The sequence below is a fragment of the Theropithecus gelada genome, chromosome 16 (assembly GCF_003255815.1).
Source record: "Theropithecus gelada isolate Dixy chromosome 16, Tgel_1.0, whole genome shotgun sequence".
NCBI lineage: Eukaryota > Metazoa > Chordata > Mammalia > Primates > Cercopithecidae > Theropithecus > Theropithecus gelada.
In genome coordinates this window covers 56,617,652-56,637,901 of record NC_037684.1, presented here as the reverse complement: position 1 = coordinate 56,637,901, position 20,250 = coordinate 56,617,652, and the positions used below count along the sequence as shown (strand labels likewise).

At 46.4% G+C, this 20,250-nt stretch overlaps 1 protein-coding gene across 2 annotated transcripts; it reads left to right on the top strand.

The window, feature by feature from the left end:
* Positions 1 to 795: 795 nt before the first annotated feature.
* LOC112609697 (zinc finger protein 594-like) lies at positions 796 to 14,272 on the top strand. 2 transcript variants are annotated; one of them, XM_025362705.1, is made up of 2 exons: positions 796 to 928; positions 12,107 to 14,272. In XM_025362705.1, exon 2 carries the CDS (start codon positions 12,127 to 12,129, stop codon positions 14,197 to 14,199), a length of 2,073 nt encoding a protein of 690 aa, XP_025218490.1. In that variant the 5' UTR covers positions 796 to 928; positions 12,107 to 12,126; the 3' UTR covers positions 14,200 to 14,272. The 2 variants fall into 2 exon arrangements, with proteins under 2 accessions (XP_025218490.1, XP_025218489.1); XM_025362704.1 differs by having other exon boundaries at positions 814 to 1,244.
* The last annotated feature ends 5,978 nt before the right edge of the window (positions 14,273 to 20,250 follow it).

Here is a 20,250-nt window from a genome sequence, read left to right as displayed (position 1 = left end):
TTTCTTGTCTCCTTTACTTCTGTTTAGTAAGCCTGTATTCATTTATCACTTTTATTACTTTACTTTCAAAAAGAAGCTAGCTATTGTGTGATTTTTTTTTTCTCTATAGCAAGCATATTTCAGATTTTTTTAACCACGACCTTTAACCTGAAAAAATGAATTTTTAAAAATAAAATGATCTTGGCTGGGCACAGTGGCTCACACCTATAGTCCCAGCACTTTGGGAGGCTGAGGCAGGCAGATCACTTAGGGTCAGGAGTTCAAGACCAGCCTGGCTAACATGGTGAAACCCCGTCTCTACTAAAAATACAAAAATTAGCAGGGCATGGTGGTGGGCGCCCGGCCAGCTACTGGGGAGGCCGAGGCAGGAGAATCACTTGAACCTGGCAGATGGAGGTTGCAGTGACCTGAGATCTCACCATTGCACTCCAGCCTGGGCGACAGAGCGAGACTCCATCTCAAACAAAACACAACAAAAGGGAAGAACAAAAACGTAGTTACTTGGAGGGGTCACCCACCCCGGACCCGACCGTGCCAAAGCCCCAACCCTAACCCTGTCTGGGACCAGCAGAGGACTCTGCCGCTGGGTGGTAACCGTGGTAACCCGCTAGGGCGCAGCCGGCCCTCCAGAAGTCAGACTTCGCTGGGCTGAGCGAGTTAGGCCAGCGCCCACTGGCGTCCTGGCGGAGTCTGCACAGAGACACCTGATGGGTGGGAGGCGGCCAGGGGAGCGCGCGCGGATTGGCTGGAGCGGACGGGGGTCGGCTGGGCGCGGCCCTGACTGGGAGACCACAGTGCCCGGGAGCGCACCGAAGTTCTCGCTTGCCCCAGGCGCGGGGCCCAAGATGGTGGCGTTAGAAGCCCCGACTCAGTGATGGCGGCCGTGGAGGGGCCCCCTACCAAGCGGGAGGCTGGGGGTGGCCCGGAGGTGAGACCCCGCTGCCTTCACAGAGTTGGGGGCCGCGGCGCCTGCGTCCTCCGGCAGGCTAGGAGTGGAGCAGAACTCATATGCCTATGCGGAGAGGCCTGGGGGACCTCAGGAGGATGTAGGCTCCGGGTGCGCACAGCTGGGCCTTCTTGCTCTCCGTAGGCTTCTTGGTCTCCACGTGCCCCGCCCTCTGCCCCCTCCCGCTACTCTTGCCTGTTCCAGTTCCCTCCTGTGGGTACCGCTAACGGCATCTTCCCGAGGCCCAGAATCCACCGTCAGGCATAAATTGATTATTCCTCACCCAAAGCTGTGCCAGGTATATTTGTATATGTAACCAAATCTGGTTTCTGCATCCCACTAGTGAACCCGCTGGGGAGACTAGACTAAGCTACAGGAATGAACTGTATGGTTCAGGTATGTTCTACTACTCAGTCTAAAATATTAGGACTGTTAAGAGTTCACACAAGGGAGGGATTTAGGTGGGCTGGTCTCTTTGTAAGGGTCTACATTCCTTTTAGGAGCAGCTTTGAAGGGGTGGCCTGCCCCTCCACAGCTGTGGGTGTTTCTCGTCCTGTGGAATGAGAGACTTGAGACAAGCAACAGACACAGAGACAAAGTACAGAGAAAGAAAAGTAGGCCTAGGGGACCGGCGCTCAGCATACGGAGCTTTGAGTTCCCTCAGTATTTATTGATCATTATTTTTACCATCTCAGAGAGGGGGATGTGGCAGGACAATAGGGTAATCGAGCGGAGAGGGTCAGCAAGAAAACGTGAACAAAGATCTCTGTCATAAATAAGTTTAAGGAAAGGTGCTGTGCCTTCTGTCATAAATAAGTTTAAGGAAAGGTGCTGTGCCTTGATGTGCACGTATACAAACATCTCCACAAACATTTCTGTGCATTAAAGAGCAGCACTGCCACTAGCACTTCTCACCTCCAGCCCTAAGGCAGTTTTTTCCTCTCTCAGTAAATAGAACATACAATCCATTGGAGGAGCAGGAGACAGATGCCTTCCTCTATCTCAACTGCAAAGAGGCTTTCCTCTTTTATTAATCCTCCTCAGCACAGACCCTTTACAGGCTGGGGGACAGTCTGGTCTTTCCCTTCCCCCGAGGCGATATTTCAGACTATCACATGAGGAGAAACCTTGGACAATACCTGGCTTTCCTAGGCAGAGGTCCCTGCGGCTTTTCGCAGTGTTTGTGTCCCTGGGTACTTGAGATTAGAGAATGGTGATGACTTTTAACAAGCATGCTGCCTTCAAGCACCTGTTTAACAAAGCACATCCTGCATAGCACTAAATCCATTAAACCTTGAGTAAACACAGCAGATGTCTCTGCAAGCACAGGGTTGGGGGTAGGGTTACAGATAACAGCATCTCAAGGCAGAAGAATTTTTCTTAGTACAGAACAAAATGGAGTCTCTACGTCTGCTTATTTCTACACAGACACAGTAACAGTCCGATCTTTCTTTTCCCCACAAGCTTCAAAAGTCACGTTGTTTGGGAACTCTTCCCGGATTGTCACCACAGCGTTTTTAGCATCTAATTCATAGGCTCTTACTACCTTGTTTCGTGTGTGTGTGTGTGTGTGTGTGTGTGTGTGTGTGTGTGTCTGTCTTCCTCTAGGCATAGACTCTTTGTTTAGCTTCACCTAATGCATTCCCATGAATGTGAATTAAAAAGGATTGACATAGTTACAAGATACTAAGAACTGGGCATGAAATAGTGGTATTTCCTAAGTTAAAAAATGGTGGCCCCTGGGCCAGCTTTGAGTGTAGACACATTTTCTTGGCTCATGCTCTTTGTTTTCATTCGAATTAATGGCCAACTTACTTTTTTTCTTGAGACAAGAGTCTTGCTCTGTCACCAGGCTGGAGTGTGGTAGGGCAATCTTGGCTCACTGCAACCTCCGCCTCCCGGGTTCAAGCGATTCTCCTGCCTCAGCCTCCTGAGTAGCTGGGGTTACAGGCGCCTGCCACCATGCCCAGCTAATTTTTGTATGTTTAGTAGAGACAGGGTTTCACCATGTTGGTCAGGCTGGTCTCAATCTCCTGACCATGTGTCCACCTGCTTTAGCCTCCCAAAGTGCTGGGATTACAGGCATGAGCAACCGTGCCTGGACTTTTTTTTTTTTTTTTTTTAATCAATTATGCCTACTTAATGAAGCCTCCATTAAAACCTCAAAGGATGGAGTTTGGAGAGCTTCCAGATAGCTGAACACATAGAGGTTCCTGGAGAGTGGTGTGCCCAGAGAGGGCATGGAAGCTCTGCTCCCCGTCCCACTTGGCTTGCCTTATGCATCTGTATCCTTTGTAATATCCTTTATAATAAACTGGTACTGTTTCCCACTGAACTGTTTCCCTGAGTTCAGTGGCAGACTTTGCCACTCTAGCAAATAATTTAACCCAATAAGGGAGCCTGGGATCCCTGATTTATAGCTGGTCGGTCAGAAGCACAGGTAAAACAACCTGGGACTTGTGATTGGCATCAGAAGTGCGGTGCAGTCTGGTGAATTGAGTCCTCAACCTTGGGATTTGACGCCATCTCCAGGTAGATAGTGTCCGAATTGAACTGAAGTAGAGAACACCTAGCTGTTGTTGCTGCAGAATTTATTGCTTGCTTGGTGTGTGTGGGAAAACCCCAAAATATTTGGTCAGAGGGTATCGTGGCTCTGTAACCGCCCAGTGGGATCACCTTGCCCACTGCCTAGACAGAGCCAATTTATCAAGACACAGGAATTTATCAAGAAAGGGGAATTGCAACGGAGGAAGAGTAATTCATGCAGAGTCGGCTATGCAGGAGACAGGAGTTTTATTATTAAACAGCCTCCCAGAGCATTCGTAGATCAGAGTTTTTGAGGAGAATTTGGCGTATGGGCTTGGAAAGTGGGAAGTGCTAACTGCTTGGGTTGAAGATGAACTCATCGAGGGGTGAAGTGAGTTCTACTTTCTGACTTATGCTCCCAGGTGGGATTGCAGAACCGGTTGATCCAGGTTATGGGTCTGGGTGGTGTCATTTGCTGCACTGGAATGCAGGGTCCACAAAATATCTCAAGCACTGATCTTAGGTTTTGCAACAGTGATGTTATTCCCAAGGGCAATTTGGGGAGGTTCAAACTCTTGTAGAGGCTGTATGGCCCCTAATTGTAATTTCTAATCTTGTAGCTAATTTGTTAGCCCTACAAAGGCAGACTGGTCCCCAGGCAAGAAGGGGTTTTTCAGGAAAGGGCTGTTATCAATTTTGTTTCAGCATTTAATCTATAAACTAAATTCCTTCCCAGGGCTAGTTTGACCTATGCCTTTGTTCATACCAGGAATGAACAAAGACAGTTTAGAGGTTAGAAGATGGGGTTAGTTAGGTCTGCTCTCTTTCACTGCCATAATTTCCTCAATTATAATTTTGCAAAGGCAGTTTCAGCTCTTGCCTGTTATCCCAACGATTCAGGAGGCTAGGCAGGATGGTTTGAGGCCAGGAGTTCAAGGCTGCAGTGAACTATGATGGCACCACTACACTCCAGCCTGGGTGATAGCAAGACCCTCATCCCTAAAACTAAAAATAATTAAAAGAAACATTTGGTTACACAAGTCTTCTGTGTTGACTGACTGTGGTGTAAGGGCAGAGGGAAAACGTTTTTTTTTTCCGTTAGACCATTCTTTTACAATGCCCTCTTAATTCCTGAGGGTTCATCTTAATTCACTTCTTTATTGGCTATATGTCTTTGCAACAGTTATTTTCAAAAAGGGCTTACAACTCTCATACTCCCTAAGTTTTTACATAACTGGAAATGTTTGCCTATTGCTTTTAATGCAAGAGAACACTTTACTGGGTAAAAAAATTATCGGCTCACACTGTTTCTCCTTGGAATTATATGGGCATTATTCAATCTGGTATGGAGTATAACTGGGGAAGGACAAAGTCAACCTGAAATTCTGTCTTGCACACTACTTCCTTTTCTGCCTAGATGCCCATTTGCTCATTTATTCCTGAAATTTAATTACTTCAAAAGGACATGTCTCAGTTTTGACTCTTCTACTTTTTATGAGCTACAATTTACCTTTCCAATAGATCTAAGTGTTTATTTCAGCAACATTTTCCTCTGTTATATATTGATTTTTTTCTTTTTTAATGTTCTTTTTTTTTTTTTTTTTTTGAGACGGAGTTTTGCTCTTGTTGCCCAGGCTGGAGTGCAATGGCACGATCTCGGCTCACAACCTCCGCCTCCTGGGTTCAAGTGATTCTCCTGCCTCAGCCTCCCGAGTAGCTGGGACTACAGGCACACGCCACCATGCCCAGCTAATTTTGTGTTTTTAGTAGACACAGGATTTCTCTATGTTGGTCAGGCTGGTCTCGAACTCCTGACCTCTGGTGATCCACCTGCCTCGGCCTCCCAAAGTGCTGGGATTACAGGCGTGAGCCACTGTGCCCGGCCTATGTTTGCTCTTTTCTTTAGGAACACTAATTATATGTATTTGATTATCTTTCTTTAATTACTTGTTTTCTCTGTAATCACATTTGTATTCATTTCATTTTTTATTATTTCTCCAGGCTTCATTGTGACCTTGTCGTGATTATTTTCGTTGTTCCTTATGTGAATTTCATTTACATAATGTTTTCCTTTCCCCTTCCATTTATTTCCTCAGCTTTGTCAAGTCACCTCTCACTTCTTTTTATTGCTTTCTAATCTAATTTGTTTTTGGCCAAGCATGGTGGCTCATGTCTGTAATCTCAGCACTTTGGGAGACTGAAGGAGTGCTTGAGGCCAGGAGTTTGAGACCAGCCTGGGCAACATAGTGAGACCTTCTCTCTACAAAAAATTGTTTTAAACTAGCTGGATATGGTGGTGTGCCTATCGTGCCAGGCTGAAGTGGGAGAATTGCTTGAGCCCAGGAGTTTGAGGTTGCAGTGAGCTATGATTGCACCACTGCACTCCAGCCGGGGTGACAGAATGACAGAATGTATGAAAAAAACAAAAGAAGCTGGGTGCAGTGGCTCACGCTTGTAATCCTAGCACTTTGGGAGGCCGAGGCAGGAGGATCCCTTGACGCCAGGAGTTCCAGAACACCCCGGGCAACATGGCAAGCCCCATCTCTACAAAAAATTTGGCATGTGTGCTGCAGCATGCCTGTAATCCCAGCTACTTGGGAGGCTGAGGTGGGAGAATCATCTCAGCCTGAGAGGTCAAGACTGCAGTGAACCATGATTGCACCACTGCACTGCACTCCAGCCTGGGTGACAGAGTGAGACACTATCTCAAAAAAAAAAAAAAAAAAAAGTAAAAAAAAAAAATGGCCTGGCACAGTGGTTCACACCTATAATCCCAGCACTTTGGGAGGCCAAGGTGGGAGGATCGCTTGAAGCCAGGAGTTCAAGACCAGCCTGGGCAGCCCCACTGCTATTATTTTTTCCTTTTTCTTTTCATTTTTTTTTTTTGGCTACGTGACTCGATTTTTTTTTTTTAATTAAAAATGTCAAATTTTTAAATGTGTAATCTGTTTTAAACCCTTATATCTCTTCTTTAGGCTTTTATTTAAAGAGTTATTTTCTCTAAAATTTCTTTGAGATAATGGAGAACTCTCTGCTGAATGTTTCCTATTAATTTCTTTGTATTCCTCATGGATGGATGTTTCTTTTCTTTTCTTTCTTGTTTTTTGAGACGGAGTCTCGCTCTTTCGCCCAGGCTGGAGTGCAGTGGCGCAATCTCAGCTCACTGCAAGCTCTGCCTCCCGGGTTCACGCCATTCTCCTGCCTCAGCCTCCCGAGTAGCTGGGACTACAGGCGCCCGCCACCACACCCGGCTAATTTTTTGTGTTTGTAGCAGAGACGGGGTTTCACCGTGTTAGCCAGGATGGTCTCGATCTCCTGACCTCGTGATCCACCCACCTTGGCCTCCCAAAGTGCTGGGATTACAGGCGTGAGCCACCGCGCCCGGCCTCATGGATGTATGTTTCTAATCTGTTACTCATGTTCGTTTCTTTCCTTTATTCTTCCTTGAAAATACGTATTTTTTTTATTTTAAGCATACATCCTACAATATCTTAACAATTACTACTCAATAAGGAATGAAGCAGGCTCTTTAGTGAAAAGTACTATGGGAACAAGCAGAGGAAACTGAGCCCAGGCACTTCAAAGCCTTCATACAGATTTGCTGACACAAACACCTCATCAAATCTAGAGGCACACCTTCCTTCAGCTTTTGGCTTTCAAGAGTTCAGTATGACACAATAAAAGCCCCTCAGATCACAAGTTTTTTGTTAAAAAAAAAAAAAATTGGACAGCCTTTAATCTACCATCTTTTAAATAGTAATCTGCTTCTGAATTTTGGAAAAAATATATATATGTCAAACCAAAAGGAAAAAAACCACTATACTCTTTAAGGGAAAATTATGACAAAGCCAATTCTTTCCAATAATAAAGGTTGGGGATTTGATAATATGGACACCCAAAAGCAGTAAGCCCACTGTCTTTCAGTTGCAGGAGAGGGTATGATATTTAAATGAAATCCAAGGCCAGGTGCAGTGACTCACACCTGCAATCCCAGCATTTTGGGAGTCCAAGGCAGGAGGACTGCCTGACCCCAGGAGTGTGAGACCAGCCTGGGCAACATGGTGAGACCATATCTCTAAAAAAAAAAAAAAAAAGAAGGAAATCCAGCCTTTTTTTGTTCTAGGGACATATTACTTAATATTTAAAGGGTAAATATTAATAATAATAGTAATAACGGCAGCTGACGCATAGTGCTTTCTATATGCAAAGCACTGTTCTAAATGTTTTATGTATATTTGTATGTGTTTGATTCTCATAACAAGTCTATGAAGTAAATACTATCATTATGTCCATTTTATAGATGAGGAAGCTGGGGCACTGAGAGCTCTGTGATTTGCCTGAGGTCTCACCATCATTAAGTGGTGGAGCCAGGTTTCAAACTCAGGCAGTTTGCCTTCAGTCCATGCTCTTAATCACTGTGCCATGTTGCTGCTCATTCACTGCAAGAAGATTAATGACTAGAGTCCCTATCAGCAGGACCACGCTCCCAAGGAGCTCAGAAATGTGTTTTTGTGACTGACTGATATGGTTTGGCTCTGTGTCCCCACCCAAATCTCATCTTGAATTGTACTTCCGTAATTCCCACATGTTGTGGGAGATGATATGAATCATGGAGATGGTTTCCCCCATACTGTTTTCGTGGTAGTGAACAAGTCTCATGAGACCTGATGGTTTTATCATTGGTTTCTGTTTTTGCATCTTCCTCATTTTCTCTTGCCGCCACCATGTAAGAAGTGCCTTTTGCCTCCTGCCATAATTCTGAGGCCTCTCAAGCCATGTAGAACTGTAAGTTCAATTAAACCTCTTTCCCAGTCTCAGGTATGTCTTCATCAGCAGCGTGAAAACAGACTAATATAGTAAACTGGTACCAGAGGTGCTGCTGAAAAGACACCCAAATGTGGAAGCAATTTTGGAGCTCCATAACAGGCAAAGGCTGGAACAGTATGGGGGGCTCAGAAGAAGACAGGAAAATGTGGGAAAGTTTGGAACTTCATAGAGAGTTGTTGAAGGGGTGGCCTGCCCCTGCACACCTGTGGGCATTAGGTGGAACAAGAGACTTGAGAAAAGAAATGAGACACAGACAAAGTATAGAGAAAGAAAAAGTGGGCCCAGGGGACCGGCGCTCAGCATACAGAGGACCCGCACCGGCACTGGTCTCTGAGTTCCCTCATTATTTATCGATCATTATCTTTACCATCTCAGAAAAATGAAGTGGCAGAACAACAGGATCATAGTAGGGAGAAGGTCAGCAGAAAGACATTTGAATAAAGATCTCTGTGACATGGGTAGGTTTAAGGAAAAGTGCTGTGCCTTGATATGCATATGCAAACATCTCCATAAACCTTTTTAGTGCATAAAGAGCAGCATTGCCACTAGCAACTCCCACCTTCAGCCCTAAGGCAGTTTTCTCCTATCTCAGTAAATAGAACATACAATCGGGTTTTACACCGAGAGGTTCCATTGCCCAGGGACAGGCAGGAGACAGATGCCTTTCTCTATCTCAACTGCCCAGAGGCCTTCTTTCCTCTTACACTAATCCTCCTCAGTCACAGACCCTTCACGGGTGTCAGGCCAGGGGACCATTAGGTCCTTCCCTTCCCATGAGGCCATATTTCAGACTATAACATGGGGGAAGCCTTGGACACTACCTGGTTTTCCTAGGCAGAGGTCCCTGCAACCTTCCGCAGCGTATGTGTCCCTGGGTACTTGAGATTAAGAGAATGGTGATGACTTTTCACAAGCATACTGCCTTCAGGCACTTGTTTAACAAAGCACATCCTGCACAGCCCAAAATCCGCTAAACCTTGAGTCACCACAGCACATGTCTCTTGCAAGGACAGGGTTGGGGTAGGGTTACAGATTAACAGCATCTCAAATACAGAACAAAATGGAGTCTCTTATATCTACTTCTTTCTATATAGACACAGTAACAGTATGATCTCTCTCTCTTTTCCCCACACTTGTTGAGTGGGTTTGACCAAAAGCGTAACAGCAATATAGACAAAAAGGTCCAGGCTGAGGTGGTCTCAGATGGAGATGCGGAACTTGTCAGGAACTGGAGCAGAGGTGACTCTTGTTATGTTTTAGCAAAGACACTGGTGGCATTTTGCCGCTGCCCTACAGACTTGTGGAACTTTGAACTTGAGAGAGATGATTTATGGTATCTGGTGGAAGAAATTTCTAAGCAGCAAAACATTCAAGATGTGACTTGGGTCCTATTAAAGGGATTCAGTTTTATGAGGGAAGCAGAGCATAAAAGTTCAGAAAATTTGCAGCCTGACAATGTGATAAAAAAGAAAAACCCATTTTCTGAGGAGAAATTCAATCAGGCTGCAGAAATTTGCATAAGTAACAAGAAGCTGAATGTTAATCCCCAAGACAATGGGGAAAATGTCTCCAGGGCATATCAGAAGTCTTCACAGCAGCCCCCTCCCATCACAGGCCTGGAGGCCTAGGAGAAAATGGTTTTGTGGGGCAGGCCCAGGGTCCCCATGCTGTGTCCAGCCTAGGGACCTGGTGTGCTGCATCCCAGCCACTCCAGCCATGGCTGAAAGGGGCCAATGTAGATAGAGCTCGAACTGCGGCTTCACAGGGTGCAAGCCCCAAGCCTTGGCAGTTTCTACATGGTGTTGTCTTTACGTGCCCAGAAGTCAAGAACTGAGGTTTGGGAACTTCCACCTGGATTTCAGAGATGTATGGAAACGCTTGGATGCCCAGCCAGAAGTTTGTTGCAGGGGCAGGGATGTCATGGAGAACCTCTGCTAGGGCACTGCAGAAGGGAAATATGGGGTTGGAGCCGCCATATAGAGTCCCTGCTTGGGCACCTTCTAGTGGAGCTGTGAGAAGAGGGCCAATGACCTCCAGACCCCAGAATGGCAGATCCACCTACAGTTTGCACCATACGCCTGGAAAAGCCACAGACACTCAACACCAGCCTGTGAAGGCAGCCAGGAGTGAGGCTGTGCCCTGCAAAGCCACAGGGGTGGAGGTGCCCAAGACCATGGGAACCCACTTTTTGCATCAGCATGACCTGGATGTGAGACCTGGAGTCAAATGAGATCATTCTGGAGGTTTAAAATTTGACTGCCTTGCTGGATTTCAACTTGCATGGGCCCTGTAACCCCTTTGTTTTGGCCAATTTCTCCCATTTGGAACAGCTGTATTTACACAACAATACCTGCACCGATTGTATGTAGGACGTAACTAGCTTGCTTCTGACTTTACAGACTCATAGGCAGAAGGGATTTGCCTTGTTTCTGATGAGACTTTGAACTGTGGATTTTTGGGTTAATGCTGAAATGAGTTAAGGCTTAGGGGGAGTGTTGGGAAGGCATGATTGATTTTGAAATGTGAGGACATAAGATTTGGAGGGGCCAGGGGCAGAATGATGTGGTTTGGCTCTGTGTCCCCACTCAAATCTCATCTTGAATTGTACTCCCATAAATCCCACATTTTGTGGGAGGGACATGGGGAGAGATAATTTGAATCATGGGGGCAGTTTGCCCCCTATTCTCATGGTAGTGAATAAGTCTCATGAGATCTGATGGTTTCATCGTGGGTTTCTGCTTTTGCATCTTCCTCATTTTCTCTTGCCACCGCCATGTAAGATGTGCCTTTCACCTCCCACCATGATCCTGAGGCCTTCCCAGCCATGTGGAACTATAAGTCCAATTAAACCTCTTTTTCTCTCCAGTCTCAGGTATGCCTTTATCAGCCACATGAAAATGAACTAATCCACTGGGGAAGGTCAGGGATTTGATAACATGGACACTCAAAAGCAATAAGCTCATCTATCTTGTAATTTCAGAAGAAATAAAATTGCCATACAAAAAGAGGCAATTTCATCAGAATATCAGAAAGAAAAATGTGAGGTCTGAGAAAAAGAGAATTGATTTCTATTGAAATGACAGCCAATTATTTTTATTCTGAGGCATAGTACAGATTTGCATAACTATCATGGTATATTGGGAGGAACGAGCAGTATGCTAGTTATTAATTTATTGCCTCTCAACTCCAAATCCACCATCTTTGTTTGCTTGTGTTACAAAGCTGGATTCTGTAAACATTTTTCCTTTGCCAGTTGGTACAAGATTTAGACTTTGTCAACAGAGGATGCTGGAGGGACAATGCATGGCCATAGGAAGAGAAACTAACTTATTTTCCTGGTACCAGTGTGCTGTTCTATTTTTATATGTTGATTTTAATTATTTACTGATGTGGCTGCTAGCAGATCAACTTGTGGAAGGCCTGGTGGCACTTACCCTAGTGGGCTGCTTCCTGTGAACCAGTTCAGGCCCAGCCACACCATCTAGCAAGTTCCTCCCCCATCCAACAGGCCACTTCCTGTGGACCAACTCCAGATTGCCCTCCTCCCCCAGTGAATTAATTCACCACCGTTTAGGCCACTCCCACAGCCCAGCTCCAGCCTGCACCCTGGCAGGTTTCTTTACCAACAGGGTATGTGGTAGCACAGGTTCCTGTGATAGCCACAGTGTCTCTAGTGAAGTCCACATCTCAGCTTTGGCAGGGAAAGGTCTTCTGAGTTCTTTGTTCCTCCCTCTTAGACTGCCCAGCATAGTGAAGAGGTGATATTTGTATTTTAGGAATCATAGAATGATCTACTTATCATTTCAGATTCTGAAAACAAGAATAAGATGAAGGAACGAAAATCAAAGATGGAAATTTCTGAAGAAAAGGAGTCAGCGAGGGCTGCATCCGAAAAACTCCAAAGACAGATCACCCAGGAATGTGAGTTAGTTGAAACCAGTAATTCTGAGGACAGATTATTGAAGCACTGGGTAAGCCCTTTAAAGGATGCAGTGAGACATCTCCCTTCCCAAGAGAGAAGTATCAGGGAAATGCGTATTATCCCCAAGAAAGCCATTGTGGGAGAGATTGGCCATGGATGTAACGAAGGAGAAAAAATACTTTCTGCAGGAGAAAGCTCCCATAGATATGAGGTTAGTGGCCAAAACTTCAAACATAAATCAGGATTAACAGAACATCAGAAAATTCATAATATAAATAAGACCTATGAATGTAAGGAATGTGGAAAAACCTTCAACAGGAGTTCAAACCTGATAATACATCAGAGAATTCATCCTGGAAATAAACCATATGTGTGTAATGAATGTGGGAAAGACTCTGATCAAAGTTCAAATCTTATACATCAGAGAATTAATACAGGAAAGAAACCTTACATATGTCATGAATGTGGAAAAGACTTCAATCAGAGCTCTAATCTGCTGAGACATAAGCAAATTCACAGAGGCGGGAATCCCTATGAGTGCAAAGAGTGTGGGAAGGCTTTTAAGGGAAGCTCAAACCTTGTCCTACATCAGAGAATCCACAGTGTGGGGAAGCGATATTTATGCAATAAATGTGGGAAGGCCTTCAGTCAAAGTTCCCACCTTGTCACACATCAGAGAATTCACACTGGAGAGAAACCCCTCAAGTGTAATGAATGTGAAAAAGCCTTCAGGCAGCATTCTCACCTTACTGAACACCAGAGACTCCACAGTGGAGAGAAACCCTATGAATGTCACAAACGTGGGAAGACCGTCAGTGGGCGCACAGCTTTCCTCAAACATCAGAGACTGCACGCTGGAGAGAAACTTGAAGAATGTGAGAAAACCTTCAGCAAGGATGAGGAGCTTACAGAAGAGCAGAGACTTCAGCAGGAAGAAAAAGCTTATTTGTGTAATCAGTGTGGTAGGACTTTCCAGGGCAGCTCAGACCTCATCAGACATCAGGTAACTCATACTAGAGAGAAACCGTATGTATGTAAAGAATGTGGGAAAACTTTCAATAAGAGCTCACACCTTGTGAGACATCACAGAATTCACAGTGGAGAAAGACCTTATGTATGCACCAAATGTGGGAAATCTTTTATGAGTAGCTCAGAACTTAATACACACCATCGTGTTCATACTGGAGAGAAACCTCATGAATGTAGTGAATGTGGGAAATCCTTCAGCCACAGATCACACCTTGTTACACACCAGAAAATCCATACTGGAGAGAAGCCCTATCAGTGCACTGAATGTAGGAAAGCTTTCAGGCAGCGTTCCGTCCTTATTCGACATCAGAGAATTCACAGTGGTGAGAAGCCCTATGAATGTAAGGAATGTGGGAAACTCTTCATGTGGCGCAAGGCTTTCCTCAGACATCAGAGATTGCATGCTGGAGAGAAACTTGAATGTGAGAAAACCTTTAGCAAGGATGAGGAGCTTAGGAGAGAGCAGAGAACTCACCAGGAAGAGAAAGCTTATTGGTGTAATCGGTGTGGTAGGAATTTCCAGGGCAGCTCAGACTTCATCAGACATCAGGTAACTCATACAGGAGAGAAACCCTATGAATGTAAAGAATGTGGGAAAACTTTCAATGAGAGCTCAGACCTTCTGAAACATCATAGAATTCACAGTGGAGAAAAACCTTATGTATGCACCAAATGTGGGAAATCTTTTAGGGGAAGCTCAGATCTTATTAGACACTATCATATTCATACAGGAGAGAAACCCTATGAATGCCCTGAATGTGGGAAGGCCTTCAGTCGGAACTCACACCTTATCGGTCATCAAAGAATTCATACCAGAGAGAAACCCTTTGAATGTAGCAACTGTGGTAAGGCCTTCAGTGGGCGGACAGCTTTTCTTAAACACCAGAAACTTCACATTGGAAAGGAATTTGAGGACTTTAAGAGAGTCTACAAACAGGACCTATTCTAATACATAGCAGAAACCTAATGAATATAGTAAAACTACAAAAAGCCTGATGGAGACCACATCTTATTGCACTACAGATGGGTTTTATTAGGAAAACCATGTAAAGGTGGGAAAGCATAGAAAATTCCTGCTGGAGTTTTCAAAGATGTAAGTATAATCAAGTGGAAAAGCTAAAAGCTCTTGAACGTAATCACCTTTTTTTTTCTGTCTCAGAATTGACATTAGAATATGGTCCCAATGATACAATTTTTTTTGTTTGTTTGTTTTGTTTTTTGTTTTGTTTTTCAGACGGAGTCTCGCTCTGTCGCCCAGGCTGGAGTGCAGTGGCCGGATCTCAGCTCACTGCAAGCTCCGCCTCCCGGGTTCACGCCATTCTCCTGCCTCAGCCTCCTGAGTAGCTGGGACTACAGGCGCCCGCCACCTCGCCCGGCTATTTTTTTTGTATTTTTTAATAGAGACGGGTTTCACCGTGTTAGCCAGGATGGTCTCGATCTCCTGACCTTGTGATCCGCCCGTCGCGGCCTCCCAAAGTGCTGGGATTACAGGCTTGAGCCACCGCGCCCGGCCATGATACAATTTTTAAAATTATTTATTTTTTTAAAATACAAAGAGACGAGGTCTCACTATTTTGCCCAGGCTGGTCTTGAACTCCTGGGCACAAGCAGTCCTCCCTCCGCAGCCTCTCAAAGGGTTGGGATTACAGGCATGAGCCATTGCACCAATGTGTCAGGGGATGTCTATCATTATTAAAATCATTATAAATCGCTTTGGCAACAACCCCAAAACTAAATTATTCATGGAAAGAGCCATTTCAATCTTGACTTCCTAGTCGAGTGACAAGTTTAAATGTGGGAAAAAACCCTGTGAAAGTAAGGAGTGTAGGCCAGGTGTGGTGGCTCGTACCTGTAATTCCAGCACTTTGGGAGGCCGAGGTGGGTGGATCACGAGGTCAGGAGTTGATCACGAGGAGTTACTATGCCTGGCCAACATAGTAAAACCCTGTCTCTACTAAAAATACAAAAATTAGCTGGGCATGGTGGGGCATGCCTGTAGTCCCAGCTACTTGGGAGACTAAGGAGAATCACTTGAATCTGGGAGGCGGAGGTTGCAGTGAGCTAAGATCGCGCCACTGCACTCCAGCCTGGGCAACAAGAGTGAAACTGCATCTCAAAAAAAAAAAAAGTCTAACTCTTTTACTTGTCTTTATGATGCTGTACAGTGAGAGCTAATGTTTATAAGGATAAACAGGATACCTAAAGGGATTTGAAGGTAATTTAATGCAGTGGTTTCCAACTTTTTAATCACCAAGGCCTTCTTTTTACTCCCCTATGTCCTGTGTTTTAAAAGATTATGTTTACCAAACTGCATTTATTAAATAATTATATTTTGCTACATAAAGGCATGTACAACACAAATCATGCTTCTGACTGGCACCATGTAGGCAGACCTAGGTACTAAAATTCCAGCCCAAAGCAAATAATTAAACATTTTCATTAGCCTTTTTATCCCTTTTGTGGGCAAACCTATCACCTATGTTAGGCTTTTTGAAATATGAACTATGACTTGTAAACTGCAGATTAAAAACTAACCGATTCATCTTTGATGGAGCTTGAATCAAACTAAGGGTACTGGACTTTTGAAAGATTGAAATTTTTGTTACACTACGGAATGTTTTCAACTGTGAATGTGGAAATAAGAGTTATTTAAGAATTACTTAGTGACTGTTTAGTATGTGCCAGGGTCCATAATTAGATGAGGCCAAAGAAAGACAGTCATTGTTCAAAGAATTTACAGTCCAGTGGGGGATGAAGGAGGACAAAGAGTTAACCTTCAGATAATCAGATAATCCATGAAATAAAAGCCCACCTATTCAAAGCTTTGATAGGTAGCAGAAGCTAATGTAGTAGTGTCCAGTTTGTAAACCTGAATTCTGTAAAATAAAACCTACCTGTTAAGGAGCCGTCTACTTTGGAACTTTGAGAAAAGAGCCTAAATGATCAAAGTTTGCCTTCATAAGATTTTAAACAGGCCAGGCGCGGTGGCTCAAGCCTGTAATCCCAGCACTTTGGGAGGCCGAGACGGGCGGATCACGAGGTCAGGAGATCGAGACCATCCTGGACGACACAGTGAAACCCCGTCTCTACTAAAAAAATACAGAAAACTAGCCGGGCGAGGTGGCGGGCGCCTGTAGTCCCAGCTACTCGGGAGGCTGAGGCAGGAGAATGGCGTGAACCCGGGAGGCAGAGCTTGCAGTGAGCTGAGATCCGGCCACTGTACTCCAGCCTGGGCGACAGAGCGAGACTCCGTCTCAAAAAAAAAAAAAAAAGATTTTAAACAGCTAAAGAACCAAACTCCAAGAGGACCAAAGCTGAGAAAGTCAGAGTCTGATTATCTCTTTGAGGAAGAGGGGTGATTGGAATGTGGCTTAGGAGAGGTTTCTTCATACAAATATTTGATAGTGATAGAGGCACGACAGGAAGTTGAGACATTCTAAGCAGATGTGGCAGGCCCCCTGTGAAACCCCACCTTTGAGCCGAAAAGCCTGAAACCCACAGCCCAAAGTAAGAACTTCTATTCCTCTTTGCTTGCTCCCTCCTAGTTGGTTCTTTCTGAATGTCTTCTTACCAATTGAATGTTGCCCTTTCCAAAACTATCTATGGCCGCCCCACCCTCATTCTGTGCCTATAAAGACCCCATACTCAGTCAGTAGATGAGAGAGATGGCCAGACTTTTGGGAAGAGATAGCCAGACTTTGGGGAGAAGATGACCGGCCCTTTCTATCCCCTCTCTAGCTCCCCTCTCCACTGAGAGCCATTGTGACCACTCTATAGAATTCTCCACCTTCATCATCCTTCAAGTGTTCCACACAACCTCATTCTTCTTGTATGCCAGACAAGAGCTCGGGACCCACCAAGTTTGGCTACCCAAAAGGCTGTCACACCCGCTCTTTGCCCTCACTGGTGGCGGGTAGCCACCCCACACAATGAGGCTAGGGGCCAGCTGAGCTGTTAACACACAGCCATCCTCAAACAGTGGCACTAAGAGAGCACTGTAACACTCCCTCTGGGGCTTTGGGGTCATAGGCACCCCCACTTGGGCACCACCACAGACCCCAAATGGAGCTTGCTCCTGAAGCTGCCCAGAGCAGCCAGCTAGATCCTGCAGTCATTTGCTCATGCCTGCTCTGGTCACAGGCCCTGCATAGAGCTTGCTCGTGCTGGTGCCGGTAGTGGCCAGCCAGATCCTGCACTCGCTCGCTTACCTGCACACTCCTGCGAGAGGCTGAGCGCAGTGGGCTGAGTAAACAGGGTGCCCCGTCCTGAGTCCCACGAAGGAATCAAGGAAAAAAATCCTGCATCAATAGGAAATAAGACTGTCACTACCATCCCTGAGGGAGCGAGTGCATGACTGTGGTAGAATAAGTGAATGCTAGCCAATAATCTGCCAATATAGTCCACTTGTCTTTTTTATTTGTTTCCTGAGATGGAGTCCCTAGGCTAGAGTTGCCTAGGCTAGAGTGCAGTGGCATGAACTTGGCCCACTGCAACCTCTGCCTCCCGGGTCAAGTGATTCTCCTGCCTCAGCCTCCTGAGGAGCTGGGATTATAGGTGCAAGTCGGTACACCCAGCTAATTTTTGTAGTTTTGGTAGAGACAGCGTTCCACCACGTTGGCCAGCCTGGTCTCAAATTCCTGGTTATCTGCCTGCCTTGGCCTCCCAAAGTCCTGGGATTACAGGTGTGAGCCACTCCACCCAGCCTCACCTGTCTTGATTTTTAATGCCCTTAGAGTGAGGCCACCATTATCTCTTGCTTGTACTATTACCACAGCCTCCTAACATGCCTCCCTGATTCCAACCCTTCTCTACAGGGCAGCTGGAATGATCTTCCTTTAGAACAAATCTGATAGTGCCACCCTCTCTCTGAATTTCCACAGTGATTTCCCACTACAGCCTGAAGTCCAAAGTCCTTAATGTGACATACATATTCTGATGCAACCCCATTTATCCACTTGTGCCATAAATATTTACTGAGCTTTTTTTTTTTTTTTTTTTTTGGAGACAGAGCCTCGCTCTGTCACCCAGGCTGGAGTGCAGTGGTACAATCTTGGCTCACTGCAACCTCTGCCTCCCGGGTTCAAGTGATTCTTCTGCCTCAGCCTACTGAGTAGCTGGGATTACAGGCATGTGCCACCACACCCGGCTAATTTTTGTATTTTTAGTCGAGAGGGTGTTTCACCATGTTGGTCAGGCTGGTCTTGAACTCCTGACCTCGTGATCCACCCGCGTCAGCCTCCCAAAGTGCTGGGATTAGAGGCGTGAGCCACTTCGCCCAACATTATCGAGCTTTTAATATGTGTTAAGCATTGGGTGCTACAAAGCAGGGCGAGCATAAATGGACAAGTCTCTGGCCGGACGGAGGTTATAATTGCAGAAGAGAAACCAATGGAGGTTATAATTGTAGAAGAGAAACTAATTAGAATCATTAATAAAGTTGCAACCATAATAAGTGCCTAAAAGGAGAGGCATATGATACTACAGTGGGGAGTCTGACCTAGTTGGGGAAGGGTTTCTGCAAAGTACTTACCTTTCCTTCCTATTATTTACCCATGAACTCTCTGCAGTTCCCCAAGAATGCAGGCACCGCCCTCCTGCCCTGTGACCATTCCACCAGATGTTCCCTCTGTCAAGATTGCTCCCTCCGTACCTAGCTCCATTATTTTCTAGTACTTGGTATGTGTTGGGTACCGTGATAAGCACTTAACATCGATTTTCTCTTGTATTTACCTCAGTGAGTGCAACTGTTAACCCTGTTTTATAAATAAGAAACTACGCTTTAGAAAGGCAAATTTGCTCAAAGACTCACAACTAGTAAGCGAAGAAACGAATTCAGAATCCCGGTGAGCCCGACTCGAAAGCGGTCTGGGCGGCACAGTCTTGTGTCTCCCAATTCCTTCCTGTCCAGGCCTCACGTATCCGCCCGTCTTTCCTGACCGACTCCTGGTGACGGTCTACCGCCTCCACGGGCCACGGCCATGGCAAGGTAGCAAGTGTAACTTGTCGCCCTGCCCCACTAGGCTGAGCTCTTCCCGGACAGGGACTGGCCTTTTCCCTTTGGTCGGCTCCGTGACTCCGGGTAGACGCCCCTCAGACGCCACGCGCGACGGTGGCTCACGTGGGCCAGAAGTGTTCCCCTTCTCCCCCCACGGCTTTTCTAGGAAAGCAGGAGGACTCGGTTCGACTCCATGGTGCGCGCCCCAGCCCCGTGAAGCCGGGAGTGGTGAGGCGGCCCGCCCGCAGCCGGGCAGTCAGTGACGGCGCGCAGAGAGCCCGCAGGCGAAAAGTCCTCGCAGTGAGCATCTCGAGCGAGGCCTGCGACCCCTCATCATGACTACTAGTTGGGGCGGGGACGGCATGGGCGCGGCCGCCAAGGTAGCGCCGAGTGGGGGGAAGACTGATGGGCGCCTGGAGACAAGCTCCCACAGAGGCCGCGTATTTGGAGCTGGGAGCCGGGGCCCGCCCATCCCGGTGAGTCGCTAGCTGTCCCCTCCGCCTGGTCTCCGTGCCTTGCGCCCCCAGCGCCCTCCAGCCCTGCAGCTTTGCGGCCCTTCCGGCGCACGCACCCCGCCCGGATCCCCTGGCGCTGCCCCAGGAGGCTCTGCCTAGCCCGGCGCCTCCAGGACCCGGGCCTCAGTGGCCAAAGGCGGCGCGGGGTGCGCCCAGGCCCTGCCCCTGGGAGGCTGGACCGCCAGTCCGCGCATGAGGCCATCTGCAAGGCACGAGTGCAGGAGAGTGAAGGAGACCGGGGCTTGCTGGGTAAGGACCTCCTTCAGTGAATGGAAGGTTATTCATGAGGCCTTCTGACACTCCAGAAACGGAATTTCTCCAGGGTTTGATGAGTATCAGGGTGGTGGCTTCTTGAGTTTTGAACAGGCATCACAGATAAATCCCTCTGGAATTTTTTCTGCATCTGTTCCGTTTTGAGTTTTGTGTGTGTGTTTTTGGAGACGGAATCTTGCTCCGTTGCCCAGGCTGGAGTGCAGTGGCGCGATCTCAG

Excerpts from the sequence above, each read along its gene's own strand:
- LOC112609697 (XM_025362705.1), top strand. The coding sequence starts at position 12,127 with ATGAAGGAACGAAAATCAAAGATGGAAATTTCTGAAGAAAAGGAGTCA.